The sequence below is a fragment of the Myotis davidii genome, unplaced genomic scaffold (genome assembly GCF_000327345.1).
Source record: "Myotis davidii unplaced genomic scaffold, ASM32734v1 scaffold281, whole genome shotgun sequence".
Taxonomy (NCBI): Eukaryota; Metazoa; Chordata; class Mammalia; order Chiroptera; family Vespertilionidae; genus Myotis; species Myotis davidii.
Genome location: NW_006293784.1, coordinates 1,957,609 through 1,977,581, shown reverse-complemented (window position 1 = coordinate 1,977,581; position 19,973 = coordinate 1,957,609). Strand labels below are relative to the sequence as shown.

At 42.4% G+C, this 19,973-nt stretch overlaps 1 protein-coding gene across 2 annotated transcripts in view; it reads left to right on the top strand.

The window, feature by feature from the left end:
• PRKCH (protein kinase C eta) overlaps positions 1 to 19,973 on the top strand; it is a 226,610-nt gene that overhangs the window by 54,107 nt on the left and 152,530 nt on the right. For both annotated transcript variants that reach the window (XM_006767644.2, XM_015566469.1), the window contains exon 2: positions 14,376 to 14,439. In XM_006767644.2, the coding sequence (XP_006767707.1) occupies positions 14,376 to 14,439 (64 nt within the window). The remainder of the gene's footprint in view (positions 1 to 14,375; positions 14,440 to 19,973) is intronic.

Genomic DNA, 19,973 nt, shown 5'->3' with positions numbered 1-19,973 from the left:
TTCCCCCTTTTCTGGGCTGGGGGAAGGAAGTCACTACACATAGCCCACCTCCCGGAGAGGGGCAATATGCACACATTTACTTGGTATTCTGCTTGAGAGATTTGTCCCTCCTCCACGTATTCATTCACTCATTTATTTAGATTAGTACAGACTCATGGATATTTATTTTATACATCAGCTTATAATCCATTATTTTGTTGCTTAGACTCTTCCAGTGGAACTCCTTCAGGCGGCTCCCATGTCCCTTTGGGGCATACCGCATCATTGCGTTTCTGTTTGCTTGCCCTTTCTTACTCATTCTGGCACTATAAGATGCTACAGTTTCATTATATATATTATTTTCTCCATTCCTAGAATTAGCCATTTTCTCAAGGAGCCCTAGTTCTTTTACTGAGGAATGAGATTAGAAACCAAGTTTAGACACTGGGGTGTCATTGCTTCTCGGTCCTCTTAGCTGACAGACAAGGGAATAGATATATGTATACTAACATATATATATTCTACAAGTATGTCTATATATATCATATGTATCTATAACAAACTAAACATGAGTTCATACTGATGTCTTCAATTCCAATGCAGATCTTTCTCCCGTACTTGTCTTCAAACTCCCATTCTAACAATAAAAAAAAATGGGCTCCCACCATCCGCCATTCACTTACTTACACATACAGTGATTTCAGAATGGTTAACTGGTACTACCCACCAGTCCTCAGCTTTTCCAGATGAGGTTCCGTGCTTATGTGAAGTTCCTTTTGCCTTTCATCTTAGAGTCTCCACTCACTCCCAGAGTTACTTAGGTCAGTGCTTTTTCCCTCACTCCTTAGAGTGAGGTCATTTCGTAATTTTAATACAGTTGATTCTCAGGTTGCAGTCTTCATTCCATCTTGGGATCTCTTGACTCCCTAAATGCTTTTTAAAAAATGTGTCATAAGTTCAGTTCCATTATGCTGTAAGGTTCCATGGGTTTTGACAAATGCTTCTACCCTTGCAGCATCATATGGAATAGTTTCATGTCCTAAAAAGCTCCCTGTGCAAAGGAAGGCATTATTGAGAGCTTTAAAGTACTGCTAGGCGGGAGAAATAGGTACATATTAGAAAACCATTTCCTATAGGAAAGTCAAGGGCTGGAGGGGCCCCCTTGTTGTTTGATGCTTTGGGGGAAGGCAGGACCTGAGGGCCAGAGAATGTGTTTGGGTTACAGTGAAGTGACAGGGGAAATTCCCCTGAAAGCCCCGATTTACCATGTTTTAAAATCTCTGATTTAGATCTGAGGTGGGAGGTGGGTGTTGGACCTACTGTCGCAGGCACCTCCTCTTCACTTCCCAAGCCCTGCGATGGCCTGAACTCAGCATTTGGTTTAACATCCTTCTGCAAGTCCTGCCACCCAGTTGCTTCTGAAAGCAGTTCTGCTTTTCATTCCAACTGATGTTTCAAAACTGGTCTGCTGTCAGGCTGTCCCATCTGGTGCTCTAGTTGGGTTGCAGCTGTGGATGGAAACTCATTTCTGAGAGCAGGCAAATTTAATTTCAGAAGAAGTGAGAGAATGGAACAGGTGAGCTTTATGAAACCCATTTGTGTAGCAAATATTCATCAGGTTTATTTTTTAAAAAGCCATAAATGTATTCGGATTCTGTTCACAGGACTGTGGGAATGGGAATTAAGAACCCCCTCCCCCCAATTCAAACCTAGTTCAACCTGCCGGCAACTTATTAAGTCCTTTACCTCAGGGTGCCTGTTCACTACAGTGGGGATCATGGTGCTGTATTTTCCTTCACTCAGAAGGTGGTTGTGAAGATAAATGGGGCCAAAAAATGTGAAACTGCTCAGGTGAATATAGTGCACTACCTTCTTTCTCTTTTGCTGGGACTTTCTCCCATTCTCTAAACTTGGCTTTGGTGCTTGACTCTGCTCTTTGAACTGTACCCTCTGCCCTGGGGTCAAGTGCCTTGTGGTTTAATTGTCCTTGTTGTGTGGATGACTCCTACAATGCTGCCCAGCCCTTTGTTTTAAGTTTCAGACCCCATCTATCTTTTGGCCAAACATTTCCACCCTAATGTCTCCCTACAAAATCAGTCTGTTTAAAAATTAGAACCATTTCAAACCAACTGCCCTTCTAGATTCTCTTTTTCCAGGATAACTCTTCCAGGATTGCAGATACTGGAGCCCTTTGGCTTTTCCTCATCCCTAACCCCCAAGCCCCAAGTCATCTGGAGCTCCTTTTGTAATGTTTCCCTCCCATCTCCTCCACCGCTGACCTGCACCATTGGAATCAATTCCTCAGTTGCCAGCCCTTTCCGCGTGCACCTCCATACCCCTGCACTTTACTTCTGCACCTCCTCTGAGTCTCAGTATGCTTTTCTCTTTCCTTCTAGTTGTAGAATTTCCACTCAGCCACCCTTCCTGTGGTTCTGGATGATGTCCGTTTTGTCTTTTAGTTGTATGTTTGAAGTGGTTGTGCGAGGCAGCAATTTCAGGTGTTTACCTATGCTGCCATCTTGGTTTCTCCAAAAATGGACAACTCTTTCGATTCTTTAAAAAATATATATTTTTATTGACTTCAGAGAGGAAGGGAGAAGGAGAGAGAGATAGAAACATCAATGATGAGAGAGAATGACGATGATCGGCTACCTCCTGCAAGCCCCCTACTGGGGATCGAGCCTGCCACCTGGGCATGTGCCCCCCACCAGAATCAAACCCAGGACCCTTTAGTCCCCAGGCTGACACTTTATCCACTGAGCCAAACCAGCCAGGGCTGGAATAGATTCTTAACTGTGCCCACTACTCTGTCTTGTCTACCCCCTTCCCACACATACATACACAGTTTATCTTCCAACCTATCCTTTACTGTTTTTAGAATAATTTTTTGAACTTAAATTTAAATTCTTAACTTGGCATTCAAAGCCCAACTTGCATATCTAGCTTTACCTTCTAACCCAATATATATAAACCAAATATAGTTTAAGCTACACGTTCCTACTCCTGTCTCTCTCTCTCTCATCAGGATACATTTTAGAGGTAGGATCAAACTTACAGGGAAAGGTATAGAGCTGTGGATCGGCTTTAGCTTAGCATGAAGAAGACCTTTCCAACAGAACTGTTGACGATGGAATGGGTACCATGGAGAAAGCCCACCGGTTTCCTCCTGGTTCCCAAGCCAAGGGACCCCATTAAAGTCCTCATCTTCCTCCACCACTGCAGTGTGTGGCTTCTCTTTTGTGAAGTTGTTTTCTTCCATACCCCACGACACTGCCTTTGGATGCATCCTCCCATCTCTCGGATTGCATATCTAGTTCTTTCATCCACCTCCTAAATGGACTTCCTTCCTGTCTTTTTTTCTCCATTTCCTATGTTCTTTCTTGAAAAGTTTCAGGCTCTTAGTAATCACCTTTTGAGAAAGATTCCCAAATAAGAACACCAGCCCTGTCTTCATAGTTTGTATTTTTCCCCCCAACTTTTTGACAGATGTTTCTATTTGGGTACCTTTGTGTCCAAATTTGAGCTCATTTCCTTCCTTCTGAAACATGTTCCTTCCCTCCCCGAGTTCCCTGGTTGATAATGGCAACAGAGGTTGGCAGACTTTTCCTGTAAAGGGCCAGACAGTAAGTATTTTTGGCTCTGTGGGCCATAAGGTCTCAGTCACAACTACTCATCTCTGCCTTTGTAGCATAAAAGCAGCTGTAGGTAATATGTAAACAAAAATAGGAATGGCTGTTTCAGTAAAAGTTTACTCACCAAAATAGGCAGTAGGCTGAAATGGGCCCCTGGGCCCTAGTTTGCGCACCCATGCATGATCTAGGTCACCCAGGCCCCAAATTCAATTCCTTTTACCTTTCTAGAATTTGTGTTTGATTTTTAATTTCCACTGCTTCCACCCTTATGAAAACTCATATTGCTAGACCATAGGTTCCCCCCCCCATTCATTGGTCTAGTACAGTGGTTGGCAAACTGGCCCCTTGAGTGTGGCTCTTCCACAAAATACCACGTGCGGGTGCACACATACAGTGTGATTGGAACTTCGTGGCCCATGCCACAGGGCCAAAGAGCTGCCTGTGGCTCCTGAGCCACAGTTTGCTGACCACTGATCTAGTAGACAAACTGTCCTTTGACATGCTACTCTCCATCAGTTTATATAATCAAAACCTTCTAGTGATTCCCCTTTGCCTGCATTATGTAGTTAAAATTTTCTAGGTGCAGCTTCTTCCATAGTTTTGCCTCCAACCTTCTCTCATTCCTCTGTATGGACACTCCTCCATCAGCGCTAGTTTGGTTTGTGTTCTGCTATTGGTTCTATCTCTGCTCACCATGTGCTTCTGACTCACAGTGGCCTCCCCTTCTGCTTACTGACTTGCCATTGGGCCTCACTGGGGTCTCATTCCCATGTGAAGCCCTGCCCCAGCCCAGTGATTACTCCTTCTCTTGATCTGAATAGTGCTTTGGATGTTGTCACTTGCCTGTTCAATTGAGACTGCATTGGGTTATATCTTCATGGTGTTCTTACTTTTCCATCTCAACTTTACAAAGTGGTTAAGGGCAGTCCAGTAGATGCTCAGCTAATGTGAGTAACACACACATCGAACTTTACATCTTTCCTCCAGATCTGTTTATCCCTTACAGTGGTCCTCAACCTTCCTAATGCCGCAACCCTTTAATACAGTTCCTCATGTTGTGGTGACCCCCAACCATAACATTATTTTCGTTGCTACTTCATAACTGTAATGTTGCTACAGTTATGAATTGTAATGTAAATATCTGATATGCAGGATGTATTTAGGCGACCCCTGTGAAAGGGTCCTTCAACCCCCAAAGGAGTCTCGACGCACAGGTTGAGAACCACTGCTTTAGAGTCTGTCTCAGTGAATGGCCCCAGGGATCATCAGCCTTGGGGTATCTCTCTGATCCCCTTTCTTTCACCTCCCACTCTACCTCTGATTGCAAAGTCCAGCTGCTGCTCCCTCCATTGTCTTTTCCTGCCTGCCTCCCCCTCCCCATTCCCTCTGCTGCTGGCTGAGCTCAGGTCACCTCCATCCTTCACTGAGACCATTGAAATAGCCTTCGAACGTGTGTCCCTACCACCAGCTTCTATCCCTTAGAACCCCAACATCCTTTCTGTAGGGATCTGACATGCTGGCATGATCTATCTGTAACTTCTCAGATTGAAACCCTTCAATGGCTCCCCATTGCCCTGGGGTAAGGTCTGGCCTCCCAGTGTGCCATGAGACCATTATTAATCTGATACCCTGTACTCTCCAGGCCCATTTCTGACCCATGTCATTACATAGCCTACATTCAACCATATGAAACCCCTACTAGGTTCTGTACATTTGAACGTATTTCCTCTCTGTCTCCCTTTCCTGGCCCACCTGTAAAACTGCCACCTGAATCTCTAAGCAGGCACGAATGTCCTTTCTTCTACAGAGCTTTCATTTTTCCTTCCCCACCGAAGACCAAAGGAGTAAAAGTGTTACTGTAAGATAACCAGTGGGAGAGACACTTGGGTTTGATGAACTTTTTAAAATTTTATTAAATTTATCGGGATGACATTGGATAATAAAATTACATAGGTTGCAAGTGTACAATTCTATAATACATTGTGTGTTTACACCCGAAAGATGGAAGCTCAAGTCTCCTTTCATCGCCATGTATTCGACATCCTCTAGTCTTTTCTACCTCCCCCAGATGTATTTTCTAATTCCCTCCAAATTCTAAAGTTAACCTAGAGCCTGAGCAATCACTAAGTAGACAAGTCTATAAAACATCTTGAATGCTTAAGTATACGAAATATGTAGTTTAAACGTATTCATTGTTTTGAGTTTGCTAGAACTTTGCCTTCTCCTTCCATTACAGTAAATAAAAATCAACAAGGTAGAATAATTCTAGGTTTATTTATATCCTTCCTTTTAAAATTTTTATTAGCATTTATTTTAATCCTATTTACTCCTAGGGCATAAGTGTGTTTTTTTCTTCAGTTTCTTCTGAGATATTTTTTTCTTCTGGGCAACCTCCTCTTCCGGTTCAGGAACAATCTGCACTTTTTAGGTAGTATCTCCATGGAGCAGGAAGGGCTCATCTGTGGGTTAATCCGCCCATGAGCTCTGTAGGTTCTGTGCCACATCTTGGGAGCTTTGTTCACCTGGATGTGCTCAATGACCAGAGAATCTTTCCAAACCCTTAAGTTCAGCACTACTCTCTGCGTTTTTAAGCATGTGCAGCAAAAATTCAGCATTCTTTTGGGCAACCGACCCTGTGTCCAGTCCCACTGTTTAGCCTGGGCTCACCTACCCACTCTGCCATTGTAATGACGGAATGGCACACATTGCTTCTGCAAAGTGACATCTTTCAGGTACTTGGTGGTTTTTCAGCTATGCTTACCCTTGATGGCCTGGGCATTGTCACATGTGTTCTTCAAGTGAACACGAAGATATAGCCTCTTGACTTGCATGATTTGTGGGATCAAGTGAATAGCAATCCATTTTCAGAGGTTATCTTAGGCCACTTGGTGGAAGAGGAAGCTATGTCCTTTTTTTGTTTGTTTTGTTTAAGCTGACATCTTTAGTTTAAAAGGTTAGGATGAGGGCAGAGTCAGAGGGAATAATTATTTCATTGCAAATATTTGATATGTACCTGTGTTTCCCTGAGAAAAGTAACTTCGCATCCCTGGCAAAACTTACTAGACTCTCCCTCTCCTGGTATTTCTCCTTTCTTATGGGGATGTCCCCTCAGAGGAGCTCTCACCAGGCAACCCACTGAGGCTGTGAAGAAGGAAGGGGGCTGTGAGGCTGCTGAGCAGGAGGTGACCATGAAGTACATTCCTTACCTCCAGCCATGGTCAAAGGGCCACCTGCCCATTTTGTTTAATACCTCATCGTAGCAGGAACAGACTGCTTTCTGAAGGGATCTGCTGAGCAGGAAAGAGAAGGCATGAGAGCATGCGGACAGTGGCCTTTGAAAGTGCTCTTTACTGTGGGGGGTATGCAGCATGGAGAGGAATTGCCGTTATTGTGCTTCCTCTCTCACCTCCTAGTCAGCCTGCACGAGGTCCTTGCAGCACCTTATTAGAGGAGAAGGAGGTGCTGGAGGTAGATTGGGGAAATAGTAGTGGAGTGTTTTGAAGAGCTTAAGGTATCCTTCATTAACTTACATTTTCATTGGTGTTAAAGATTGAGAGACAGCAGTTTAACACACAGTGGACCATTTCTATCTATCTTTAGTCCTCTCCTTGGCAGAGAAAAGATATTTTAGTCCTCAGAGATATCCAGTCCTGACTCTTCCTGATTTTTCATGTTGGGCAGAGAAACATTGAAAATTTTATTTTATTTATTTTAGTAGAGAGAAAAAAAGAAGTTAATTCGATTATGATTTAGCTACTGAATATTTATGCCTTGTGTTGTATGTAGATTAACGTCAGCTTTGCATATTTCTGAGGAAAGAAAACTGTCTTGTTCACATTTTTTTCATGGATGATGATTAATTAACAGTTCCTGGATATCTTACATAAAACATAATTTCTTTGACATATTTTTACAAATAAGAATTTTGAAGCAGTTAATTCCTTACAAATATGATGTGTTTTCCGTGTTCTGACACTTTTATTCCTTCTGTGCATTTTGAAAAATAAATTGTAATATTTGGATCATTAAGTCTGTGAATGATGATGGCTTAGATATAAAATACGATAGCTATCAAGCTCTTTAAAAGTTGATAAAAATTAAAGATTTCATAATGTAGGTATATTAAATAGTATTGCCTTTATTTTATTTATATAAATTTTAATTAAAATGTCTTATTTTTAAAGTATCAATTTAGGTCTTTAAAAAGTAAATATTTTTTCTGAACAATGACTTTAAATTATTGTGAGTTTTTTTTTTTTAAATCTTTATGTTGAAAGTATTACAGATCTCCCTCTTCCCCCTCTTTGACCCCTTCTAGCCCAACCCTGCCCCAGGCCTTCACCACACTATTGTCTGTGTCCATGGATTATGCATATATGCATACAAGTCCTTTGGTTGATCTCTTCTCACCCACCATTCACCCCCACCTTACTTCTGAGATTCAACAGTCTTTTCCATGATTCTATGGAAACTTAATTTTACTGTAAAAGAATTGTACTTTAGCAAATATATATATTTTATTGATTTCAGAGAGAGGAAAGGAATGGAGGAGAACGATAGAAACATCAATGCTGAGAGAGAATCATTGATTGGCTGCCTCCTGCACGCCTCCTACTGGTAATCAAGCCCACAACCCAGGCATGTGCCCTGATTGGGAATCAAACAAGCTATGACCTCCTGGTCCATAGATCGACTCTCAATCACTAAGCAACGCTGGCTGGGCAATGATACACCTTTTTAATGCTAGAATATAGGTGTAGTGGGCTCTGGGTTGAAATAATTTTAATTTTAAATTTATAGTGGTTTTGTGGGTATGTTGAACTAGGCTGGGGAAGAGCTGTGAGCATTTTAGAGAAAGACTCTTTAGTAGTCTCCAAATGTCTTTCCTGGCTCTGTGGAGTTCAGAAACTTTCTGATTTGGAGTTATAGAGTTTAGATATAAAAATTAGTTAAAGGCTTAGTCCTCCTTCATTTTCCAGGTGTAGGAGCCAGATCACCTGCCACCTGAGCTGTGGTCACAGCCTCTTTCCCCGCTCCCTCTCTCACCACACATTGGGTCCAGATTTAGCAAAATGAGAATTTAATCCCTAAAACAATGAGAGGGTTTTTCTTCACTTTAAACCGCAGTCAGATTTGATTAGCCTCACTTTTTTTGTTCAGTTTCTGCCTGATCATCTTTTTCAGAGAGGTTTTAATTTGTGGTACTTTTTAGTGTGCTTTTAACACATAAAACTTCGGATGCTGTAGAAATGAAAAAAAAAAATTAGCAGGGACGTAGGGTTTGCATCATTTACCCCTTTTCCTTTAAATTCTTTCCCAACAGCGAGGGGATGTGTCGTGTGTCTGCAGCACATGACACTGACTTGGGTCCCACAGGCAGATGACTCATGGGGTCCAAGCTGCCCGCTGGGTTTCCCAGTCCCAGCACACACTTGCCACGATTAGCAGCTCCTGCCTCTCGCCCCTATTGAGAGCTGTCAGGTGACACTGTCAGCCTGGTGCCACTCCGACTGGCCTTGGGCCTGAGGAGGCGAGGCTGGAACACAAGGGCTGGTATTTGGCAGGGAGCACCCTCAGGTGCTGATGGCACGAGTCTTGACCGAGTTCCCGGGGGAGACAGGTGATGTGCCAGAAGCCAGGCAGGCTGGCTGCGGGTGGAGCAGAAAGAGGCGGGCAAACCTGCAGTAACCCACAGGCAAGTGCAGTCACAGCAGCCTGAAAGGACTTTCCCTGAGTCTGGGTCTTCGCTTGGCCTTCACTGCTGGGTGTCCGCAGTCCATCCCATCACCTCCCTGAGCCTCCATCTTCCTGTCTGTGTCATGGTGGCAGTGAGACTTACCTTGCAGGTGGTAAAGGTGAGAAGTAGTGTAAGTCAGGCAGGGTTTCTGCATGGTGATGAGCTCAAGACATAGTAGCTATTGTCTCTGTTATTAAAGGACCCAGGCCCATGCTTCCTTGTTGATTATTGTTATAACTTGTAAGAATGTTTTTCCTCTAGAAATTTGAACTCTCATTTTTAAGCCTGATGGTTTCAGCTGGAAGAGGATTGTGAAATGCTTTATCATGTTTTAGGTTCCTTTGTGATTTAACCCTAGAGCAAGGCTTAGAAATGCTATAGAATCCAGCCACCTCACCATCACAGATGTCTGGCTCAAAGCCCATGGAGTCTAGGTGAAATGTTAACCTTTGCCCAAATAAAGGATTGGTTTTTTTCTCTTAACATGCTAAATCTCCCTGCGTACCTCAGGCTGAAATGAATATTAAGTATCCAGAAGTTTCCTATCTATGATCAATTCTAATGCCTTTTGCAAAGGGAAATTAAATTAATCAAATGAGGGTTTCCGTTGAGTCTCAATGTACAGGCTTTTATCCAAGCTTGTTTAGAATCATGCAACATCAGAGCCAGAAAGATTTTTGGGCAAACCTCTCATTTCATGGACAAAGAGACTGAGTCGGGGATATAAGTGATTTGCCCAACTTCTGCAAAGTAATGCCAAGGGAAAGCCAACATTGGCTAAGGGAGTGAGGTGGGGAGGAAGGGGTTGGTGGAGACCTGCTGGGCAGGTCAAACAGCATATGATTCCTAGGCAGTGGGGCTGTGTAGTCCATATGCTCCTGGTATGCCTTGGGGCCATCTTGATGTGCTTCATTACATAAAGTGCTGTCACATAACACTTATTATATGAGAAAATACTGTCATTCCTATGTTATAGGTGATGCAGTTGAGGAGGTCAAATGACCTTCCATTTTAACTCATTAGACCAAATCAATAGAAGTTTGTTGAGTGTTTATTTGGTTCAAAGACCTCTGCCAGGGCCTTTGGGGAATATAAAATTGTCAGATCTTGTTGGAATGGAGCTTATTGCAGGTGAGGAGATGAAATTTTATGAGGATATGAAATTTTATCTAATTGTTCAAGGGCACAGATGAGTGGTGAGATAATAATTGAGAGAGGAATTTTGAGACGGGGGTAGGGGGGGAATCAGTGTGCATGTTAAGATCTTCCTGGCAAAAGTTCCTTCATTCAGCTCCCGTGGCTGCATCATCTTCGCCAGGTGCAGCTGTTCCCCGTCCACCTGCAGTCCCAGGGAGCTGCTCTGGGCATCCTGAGCCCTTGGCAGTGATCCCAACCCTAGGAGTAATTCAATTAACGTTTGAATGACTGAACAGGTGAAGTGAAGAGAGAAAGTTTTTCCAAGACGAGACCACAGCATGAGCAACGGTTTGGCTGTGAGATAGTGAGGAGACGGGCCCGACTAGACAAGCAGCTTTATGGAATGGATATTTGAAAATGAGGTTTGGATAAATTAGTGGGGAGGCAGTCAGAGGGGTGTCCGGTGGCCCGGAAAGCCAGGTGGAGTAGTGAGTGTAAAGGCACTGGGAAACCACTGAAGGCTTGACGGGAAAAGTTGATGAGAGTGGCACTGGGAAAGGGTATTTGGGTAGTGAGGTACAGGCACTTTCTGTGTGTTTGCTTTATACCACAAATGTTTTAGGTTTTAATGCAGTCTAATTTGTCAAATTTTTGTCATTTGAAATTTTGATGTCATATCTAAAAAGCCATCGCCTACCCCAAGGTCAGGAAAATTTGCCCCTGTGTTTTCTTCTAAGAGTTGTATACTTTTAGTTTTTCTACTTAGATCTGTGGTCCATTTTGAGTTCATGTTTACATATGGTATGAGGTAGGAGCCTGCCTTCATTCTTTTACATGTGGAAGGTCCGTTGTCCTAGCTCCATTTGTTAGAAAAAGTTTTCTTCCTCCATGTAATTGTCTTGGGACCCACATGCCCCTTTTGTATCCCTCCCTACCACTTGTCTTTTATTTTTTAAATCCTCACTCAAAGATATTATTTACATTGATTTTTAGAGAGGCTGAAATGGAAGGAGGAGGTTGGGGAGGGAGAGAGAGAAACATTGATGTGAGAGAGACACATCAACTGGTTGCCTCTGGCATGTGCCTCAACCTGGGCTGGGGATGGAACCTACAACCGTGTTACAGGCCCTTGACTAAAATGGATGTTCTAGGTGGGGAGAAACTATCTCCTACAAGCGTAGAGGACAGAACTGGGGTCAGTGAGTGAAAACTATTAGTGGCTGCACTTCTGCTGTAAGAGAAATATGTTTCTATGACATAAAGGAACAAAGGGCGTCATTTGTGGGGTGGTGAGTTGGCTGTCACTAGGGGTATCCAAGCGGCCACTATGAATAGATGCCAGTAGCCCATCAGCACTGTGTAGAGGAAACGGATAACCTCTAAGGCCACATTTTTTAAATTGTTTCTCTGTGACAGGGATGAATACATTTTTACATTGAAACCCAGTTAACCCTTATATTTACATACAATTGATGAAATGGTTTGACGTAGTACTTCATTACTTCATTATTATTATAATAATTATTATTATTTTACTACTTGATGGGTTCATATTTCCTGTTCCATTTTATTCTACTTAAAATTCCTGTGGTGTGCAACCCACTCCATTGTTGTCATGTCCCACTGGTGAGTCTCAACCTGCAGTTTGTAGAATGCTGTTCGAAGGCCAGAGACCGTAGATGGACAAGGCTTGAAGATGGCATTCGAGTCTGGCTTTCCGCCACAATGGTGGCAGGAGTCAAGACGTGGACACAAACAACACACACAGCCAACCAAACAACAGTAAAAGAAGAATGTGGAAGCAAGCCTGTTCTACTTGTGAAAGGTCCTGGTTCTAAGTGGCGGAATGCCCTGCTCCTGTCAGCGCAGCCATTGACGGTCGGGAGTGGGGCGGCCTTCCTTGCCAGCCCTGACAGCATGTTGGAGGGAGTTTATGGGCTGGGGAATCACAGAGCTGGGGTCTTGGCAGTCTGTCTGTCCATCCAGGGGGCTGGCAGCAGCTCCTTCTGTGCCGGTAGCAGTTTATCTTGTGAGGTCAAATGTGTGTAGCCCTGCCAGGCTTTTAATATTGAAGACGAGGGAGTGGCTTTTAAGAATAACATATTTTTGCCTTGAAACAAGTCAAGGCAGAGAGTGAGACAATTAGAGCCTGACATCCTGTTTAGTCATCTCTCCAGGGAGCTCTATTTTCAGAGCTGCATGAGGTATGAAGGTAGCTAAGGGGGTATAGTTAACAGTAGTTGTAATGCACCTAGCCGTTTTGAACACGGGGGTGATTTAAGGGGTGGCAACCACATTGATGGCAGACTTTATGCAGAGAAAGGGAGAGTTTACTATACGAATAGGCGGCTGAACAGATCAAGCTTTCTGAGTCAGTACAAAATAGGCATCTTTTATTTTGCAAAGTATGTGATCAGGATGTGGTGTTAAAAAGAGTGTGGTGGTGAGCGAGGGTAAGGTCAGTGCTTTCCCCCCCAGTCTTCGCCACCTACGGTGCAGTGAATAGTACTGCGCATGCTCTTTGAGATAACCTGACAGCGGCCATGTCAGAAATGCTGAATAATGACATCATGGACATTCAGATGACAGTGGTGAAGCTTGGGGTGGTGAGGGAACTTGCCCAGAGCCAGCTATGGCTGTCCGGCTAGACGCAGCGGTTCTCAACTTGTGGGTCGCGACCCCTTTGGCGGTCGAACGACCCTTTCACAGGGGTCCCCTTAGACCATCCTGCATATCAAATATTTACATGACGATTCATAACAGTAGCAACATGACAGTTATGAAGTAGCAACGAAAATAATTTTATGGTTGGGTCACAACATGAGGAACTGTATTTAAAGGGCCAGAAGGTTGAGAACCACTGGGCTAGAGTCTGTGCTGATCTAGTTCATGGCTTTCTACCATCCCGCGTGATCAGCCGCTTACTCAAGTTCATATTATATCAGAAATGGCCATTCGCATCTACACTCAGCTGCTCTGCACCTCTCTCTCCCTCTCTTAGATGAAAGGCCAAGAGCAGAAAGGGGCTGAACCCGACAGATTTTTATTTAAAGACAATTGTAAATTCATGTATTTGGGTCCAAAAACCTTGGGTCTTACAATCCAAGGCTTAGAGGTGTTGATGGGTAGTGGAAAGTTAGCACTGGCACGAAGAGGGCAGAGGCTGCCTACCAGGCTAGTGTGATCGGAGCGGGTGTGGAGGGCGCTGCCCCATCCCGGGGCCGTGCGGTGTGAAGGTCTTTGGGAAGCTGGAGCACATGCGGAGGATGGGACCTACTGAGAAGACTTGACGCTGCCTCTTTTGCAGAATGTGTGTCTTGATATCTCAGTGATAGACAAGAACCTGAAGGCACGTTGAGACTCCTGTGAACAGTAGCGAATGCAGAGCTCCTGAGCTGCCTGCCCTGGTGCTCCCTGGAGATTACCTGCACTCAGGTGGAAGTGGTATAGACAGAGATGGCACCCTCTCCTTATGCGTTTTACTTCCTAAAAACTAAAGGTTAGCAGTTGACCAGGTCACATTTGTTCGCTTACCATGTGGTTGAACAAAATGCTGCTCTTATAATGGGGTGCAAAAGCTAAGGACATCTCAGACACAATAGCCAAGTTTATGGGAGCCTCTTGATATCATGAAGAGCCCAAATGGAAGATACTAAAATTCAAGAAAAGAGAAACATCGAAAGAACTGTCACTTTTAGATTTGCTTTTCAACCATGATGGCTTCTTGTGTTTTTACTTGATTCTTGCCCCTCTACTGTTTAATGAAAGACTTAGGTCTGATTTATGGCTGTGCTGTGCACAGTTAGCCCTCTCTATAAGTCTATTTGAGGCCCATAAAATGTATGTTAAAATTAGAATATAATATACAAATTTTTTTTCTCTCTTTCTAGGTGGATCTGGAGCCAGAAGGAAAAGTGTTTGTAGTAATAACCCTAACAGGGAGTTTCACTGAAGGTAAGAATGAGTTTTGGATCATTTCTGCTATATGTGTACCTTGGTTCATACTCAGTAGGAATTTCTATCATGGAAATTATAAAAAGAGCATTTTGTAAAAGACACTTAAAAAAAATTCACTGTTTTAAGTTAGGCTGGCGGGTATTTTGTTGTCTAATGGTCTATTGGTTGGAGTTGCCAGATTAAATGTATTTGCTGAGTCTGGCAATCACCTGTTTTATATAACATGCTGAATTTTGTTTTTATTCATCATCATCTTAGCTGAATTGTTTTTTGTCTGTTTTAGTTCATGAATATTAAATTGTTCTTTAGAGTTTTGATTTGGGGCCAATATTCAGTTTGCTCCTGAATGTGTTAAAAATTTAGGCATTGTGTTATTTTCCTTATAATCTTATACCTTGTTCTGTCCTTGATGTGATTCTGTTTCTCTTCCCTTGGTACCACCCCCAGCTCTCACTCCCCAGTTTTGTTTTGTTTTTTTGTTTTTTAATTGAGACAAAATTTATAGAGTTGACGCTTGAGCAACATGGGTGTAAGGGGTGCCAACAACCCATCTCCACCCCCCACAGTCAAAATGTGTGTAACTTTTGTCTCTATTATACAATGAAATGAACAGATCAGAAGTGAAGAGTTTGAATTTTGATAAATGCTACAATCCTGTAACCTGCACCTACCCCAATACGCACATGAAAACATTTTTTAACATCAGGGAAATGCAAATTAAAATCAGAAGGTATTATTTTATACTCACCAGAATGTCTACAATTAAAGAGATTGACCATACCTAGTGTTGGTGAGGATATGGAATAATTGGACCTCTCCTACATTGCTGCTGGGAGTGAGTATAAGAACACAACCACTTTGGAAATCCATTTGAGAGTTGCTTATATAGTTAGATATACAATATTTGTACTATGTACTCTATTATCCCAGAATTCCATTGATAGGTTTTTGCCCTAGAGAGATGAAAGTGTATATCTACAAGAATTCATGTACAAGAACTTATAGGAGCATTATTCATAATACCCCAAATCAGGGAAAACTCAAGTGTCCATCAAGAGGAGAGGAGTTAAACAAATTGTTTTACATTTATATAATGGAAGAACTACTCAGCAATAAAGAGAAATAAGATACTGTTATTCAAAATGACTTGAATGGATCTCATTGAAATCATGCTGAGGGGAAGTATCAGACACACAAGAGAATGTGCTATATAGATCCATTTAAATGAACTTCCAGAATAGACAAAACTTATCTACTGGTGAAAAAAATCAAACAAAACATTTTGTTTATTGCCTCTGGAAGCAGGGGACTGACTGGGAAAAGTCACCAGGGAACTTTCAGAGTGATGGAAATTTCATTTTGAAGTTGTTTATTACCATTCTATAGAAGTGAAAAATTTTTTTTGTATCTTGATTTTGTATTCTGTGACCTTGATAAATTCATCTGTTAGTTCTAAGTTTTTTTGTATTGTTTTTTGTACATACCTTAGGATTTTCTCTGTCAGAATCATGTTGTCTATAAAGGACAGTTTTCTTTCTCTTTCTAATATTTATGGCTTTTATTTCATTTTTGTTTTTTTATTGTGCTTGAAGGCCTCCAGGACAGATCTCCTGGTCTCATAACCAATCCTGGGAGGAAGGAATTTAGTCTCTTCCCATTAAGTATGGTGTCAGCTCTATGCATTTTGTAGATGTCCTTTATCACAATTGGGGAAGTTCCTTTCTGGCCCTAGTTTTCTGATAGTTTTTTGTTTTTGTTTTTGTTTTGTTTTTTTTAATCAAGAGTGAGTTAAATTCTGGCAAATGCTTTTTCTTTATCTATTGAGATGATCGCGTGGTTTTTCTCCTTTATTCTTTATGTTCTAGCCGACAGCTACGTTACTATTGCTTGAAAATTATGAAGGCTTTTAGGATTTTTCGTCTTAATTTTTTTCTAAGTTCTTTGGCAGATTCCATAGTCCGGGGATGGTCTTTACTCATAAAGTAGAGTCAGTGTGGGGTGTCAGTGGAAAAGTGGTGTTTCAAGTGGGAACTAGCTGAAACCTGAGCTCGTTTTGTTCAGGGTTCTAGAGCTCTTGCTCTTTCCTGCACCTCTCCGAGCCGCCCTTGCGCATGCACAGTTCAGGAGGACCACAGATTTGAGGAGTTAATGGGTTTGGGAATTCTTTTCTCTGTGGGCCCGTCCTGTCAGAATTTCTCTGCTCATTTTCCAGTTAGCGTGGCAGCCCTGAATCTCGTCATGTCACTCTTCAAGCAAACGAAGAGGTAGCTTTCTGTTTGAAGTCTATTCATCCCACCCCGTGCAGCCTGGAATAGTCTTGGGAAATGGCCTGGCAATGTGGATTTTTAAAATTAAATTTATTGGGTAACATTGGTTAATAACATTATATAAGTTTCAGATGTGCAACTTTATGCAACATCTGGAGACTCTATTGGGTCTCACCACCCGAAGGCTAGTCTCTTCTGTCACTACAGATTTGACCTCCTTTTGCCCTCTTTGTCCACCATTATGTTATCTATATGTATGAATTTTTTGTTTTGTTCATCTTTTGTTTTTTGTTTTGTATTCCACGTGTGAATGAAATTATACAGTTTTTGTCTTTTTCCATCTCACTTATTCTACTTAGTATCACACTCCCCAGATTCATATCTTGCCCCATTAAATTCCCTTCCAGTGTCAAATTCTTTCTGATTTCTGCTTTTTTTGGTTTCTCCCCACAGAGTTTTTAATTAATTGTTTAAAAATATTTTTCTAGAGATTTTCATTTTGTTTTTTGTTGTTGGAGGGTAGTTCCTTATAAGCTACTCCATTACTAAAATCCTGTTGAAGATTTTTAAGCATGTGACTCCATGGTTTGTCTGTTTGGTTGTCACATTTTGCTGCTGGTGACAATTCATCTTCTTTGAGAAATGGTTTTCTCTCCTCTCAGCCAACCGTTCTTATTCATGAAGATGAATTGTTTTAATGGTAAAATTTTTTATCTGTTGGCCTAATTGTTGCGCACAATCTCATTGCTCTAATAATGAAATTAGCAGAACCTAGGATACTTGAACATGAAAAACTATCCAGGTTACAGTTTGGGGGTCTTCTGCCTGCTCAGAGGTCTTTTTGTTTCATTTGGTGTCTTGTGCATAACAGGACTTGCAAGAAAAATAGTCTGCTCACTGCTCAGTTGAATAAAATGTAATGTAGTATTACAGAGCACTAATGATAGAACATTCTCCCAGCATATGGAACATGGGCACAGTCATTCTATAAGCAAACCCAGCCGTGAGAAGTGAGACAAGAGTGTGGAGAGGTGAGCTCCTAGGTGTGCTGATGTATCTTTCTGCATTAAGTTATAAGGGATCGACTGAGTAAACCCATGCATGGTAGACCAAGTTTGGTTATGCTGTAGTCATTACATGATTTCTTTTTTTTTAGAGCTACACCAGCTTTCTAGAACTAAGTTTTATTTAGGTTCTCTCTTCCCCCACTTTTTTTTTTGTTAACCCTCACCCAAGGATATTTTTTCCCCAATGATTTCTAGAGAGTGGAAGGAAGGGGGAGAAAAAGAAACATTGATGTGAGACACATCGATTGGTTACCTCCCGCACACTCCCCGACCAGGGCAGGCATCAAACCTGCAACCCAAGATCATGCCCTTGACTGGGAATCAAACCCACAACCCCCCAGTACATGGACCAATGCTCTAACCATTTAGCCCTCCGGCCAGGGGTAGGTTCTTTCTTCCTTAATTGTAACTAGAAACATCAGAACACTGGCACCAGAATCCTCCTGGATATTCTCATTGTATTCACTGATTACAGTTTTAGTGATTGATAGAAAGAAAGGAATGTCAAATCTTACTAGGGATGAGTTTTTACCAGGTCATTGAAATTGTATTTCTTTCAGAGGTGACCCTGGATATAATTGAGAGGCAGGCTGAGTTCATCTTTAGTAATTCCCCCTCCTGTTCAAGTCAGTTTTTCCTGCTCTCTGCCTTTAACTGTCCCTTACTTCAGTAAGATGCTCAGTGTTCTCCTCTCTCCAGGAACAGTTATGAATAAGGAAGATAGTGAATTCATGGACCAATTCATACTAAAGTTATAGTGATTGATATCTTAGTCCTTTCCCCTTTTAGGTGTATTGCCGATTTTAAAAGATACTAAAAGAGCTGTTTTATCCACAAGTCATAGATTTTTTTAATGTTGAAATTTCAGGAGCTATAGCGTCTCTGAGTGGGATACATTTTTAGAACCTCAGATCTGTTCTCTCTGTGGGAGCTTTGTTTCATCAGTTTGGCTCCTAGGCTATAGTTCACTGTGAGCTTGCACATTGCTGCTGCCTTAGAGCACTGCTTTCTCTTCAAATACAGACGAAGTGATGGCTCCTCTGTGTGTGTTAGAAGAGGGAGGAATGGGGTCCCTCCATCATGCCAGCTGCAGCTGTAGCAGCAGCCTGGGCCAGGTACTGTGAGAATGTCCCTGGCTTGGCTTCACTCTGTCAGCCACTCTAGAACATCCCCAGCCATAAACTGACAGGTCGGCTGATAGAACACGTGGAGCTTTAGTTCCCATTTTGGATGCTGAAGGACTTTACATAAAGAGCACTATGAGGTCAGGCCTGCCTGGTGTGTCTGGGGCTACAAAAGGGACATTGGCCTGGGATCCCAGAGGGATTGTCAGAGCTCAAGAAATGTTGGTTGAGCCTCAGGATGCATCTAATCTATCTCACAGGATTGTTTTGAAAGTCAGGTGATATAATGTGTAAGAAAATGCTTTGCAAATTGTAGAGTGCACTCTGAAGGTACATTCTCCCTACCCCCGTCTGGGATCCCATGTGTATTCAGCATGTTTGTTTCATTTTGGCACCACCTTTATTTTATACTAGAGGCCTGGTGCGTGACATTTGTGCATGCGGGGGGGGGTGGTGGTCCCTCAGACCAGCCTGTGCCCTCTCACAGTCTGGGACCCCTCAGGGGATGTCCACCAAGGGGTCCTTAGCACTGCTGCAGAGGCGGGAGAGCCTCCGGCCACCACAGTTGCACTCACCAGCCATGAGCCCGGCTTCTGGCTGAGCAGCACTCTCCCTGTGAGGGGAGTGCACTGACCACCAAGAGGCAGCTCCTGCATTGAGCATCTGTCTCCTGGTGGTCAGTGCACATCATAGTGATCGGTCATTCCACAGTTCAGTTGACTTGCATATTAGGGTTTTATTATATAGGATAGGATACCTCAAGAATTTAGTGGACAATTACTAGTATAATGTGGGCTTATATCTATGCCTGTTTTTCTTTTGTGGCCTCCTATAAGAGTTCTGCCATTAGCTCAGATTCTGTAATCCCCAAGCTCTCTTTTAAAAAAAGAAATTGCTTACTGGGGCTGTGGTCTATGATATATAGGACTGACATTTGGAACTACTGATAACTACTTATTTTATCCTGTCTCATATTCTTATCTTTTATTAATTATGCTGAAACAGCAGCCAAGACAGAAAGTTTTTCTTAACCATAAGACATGACTGAGAAATAATATAAGAAATGCCTGTTG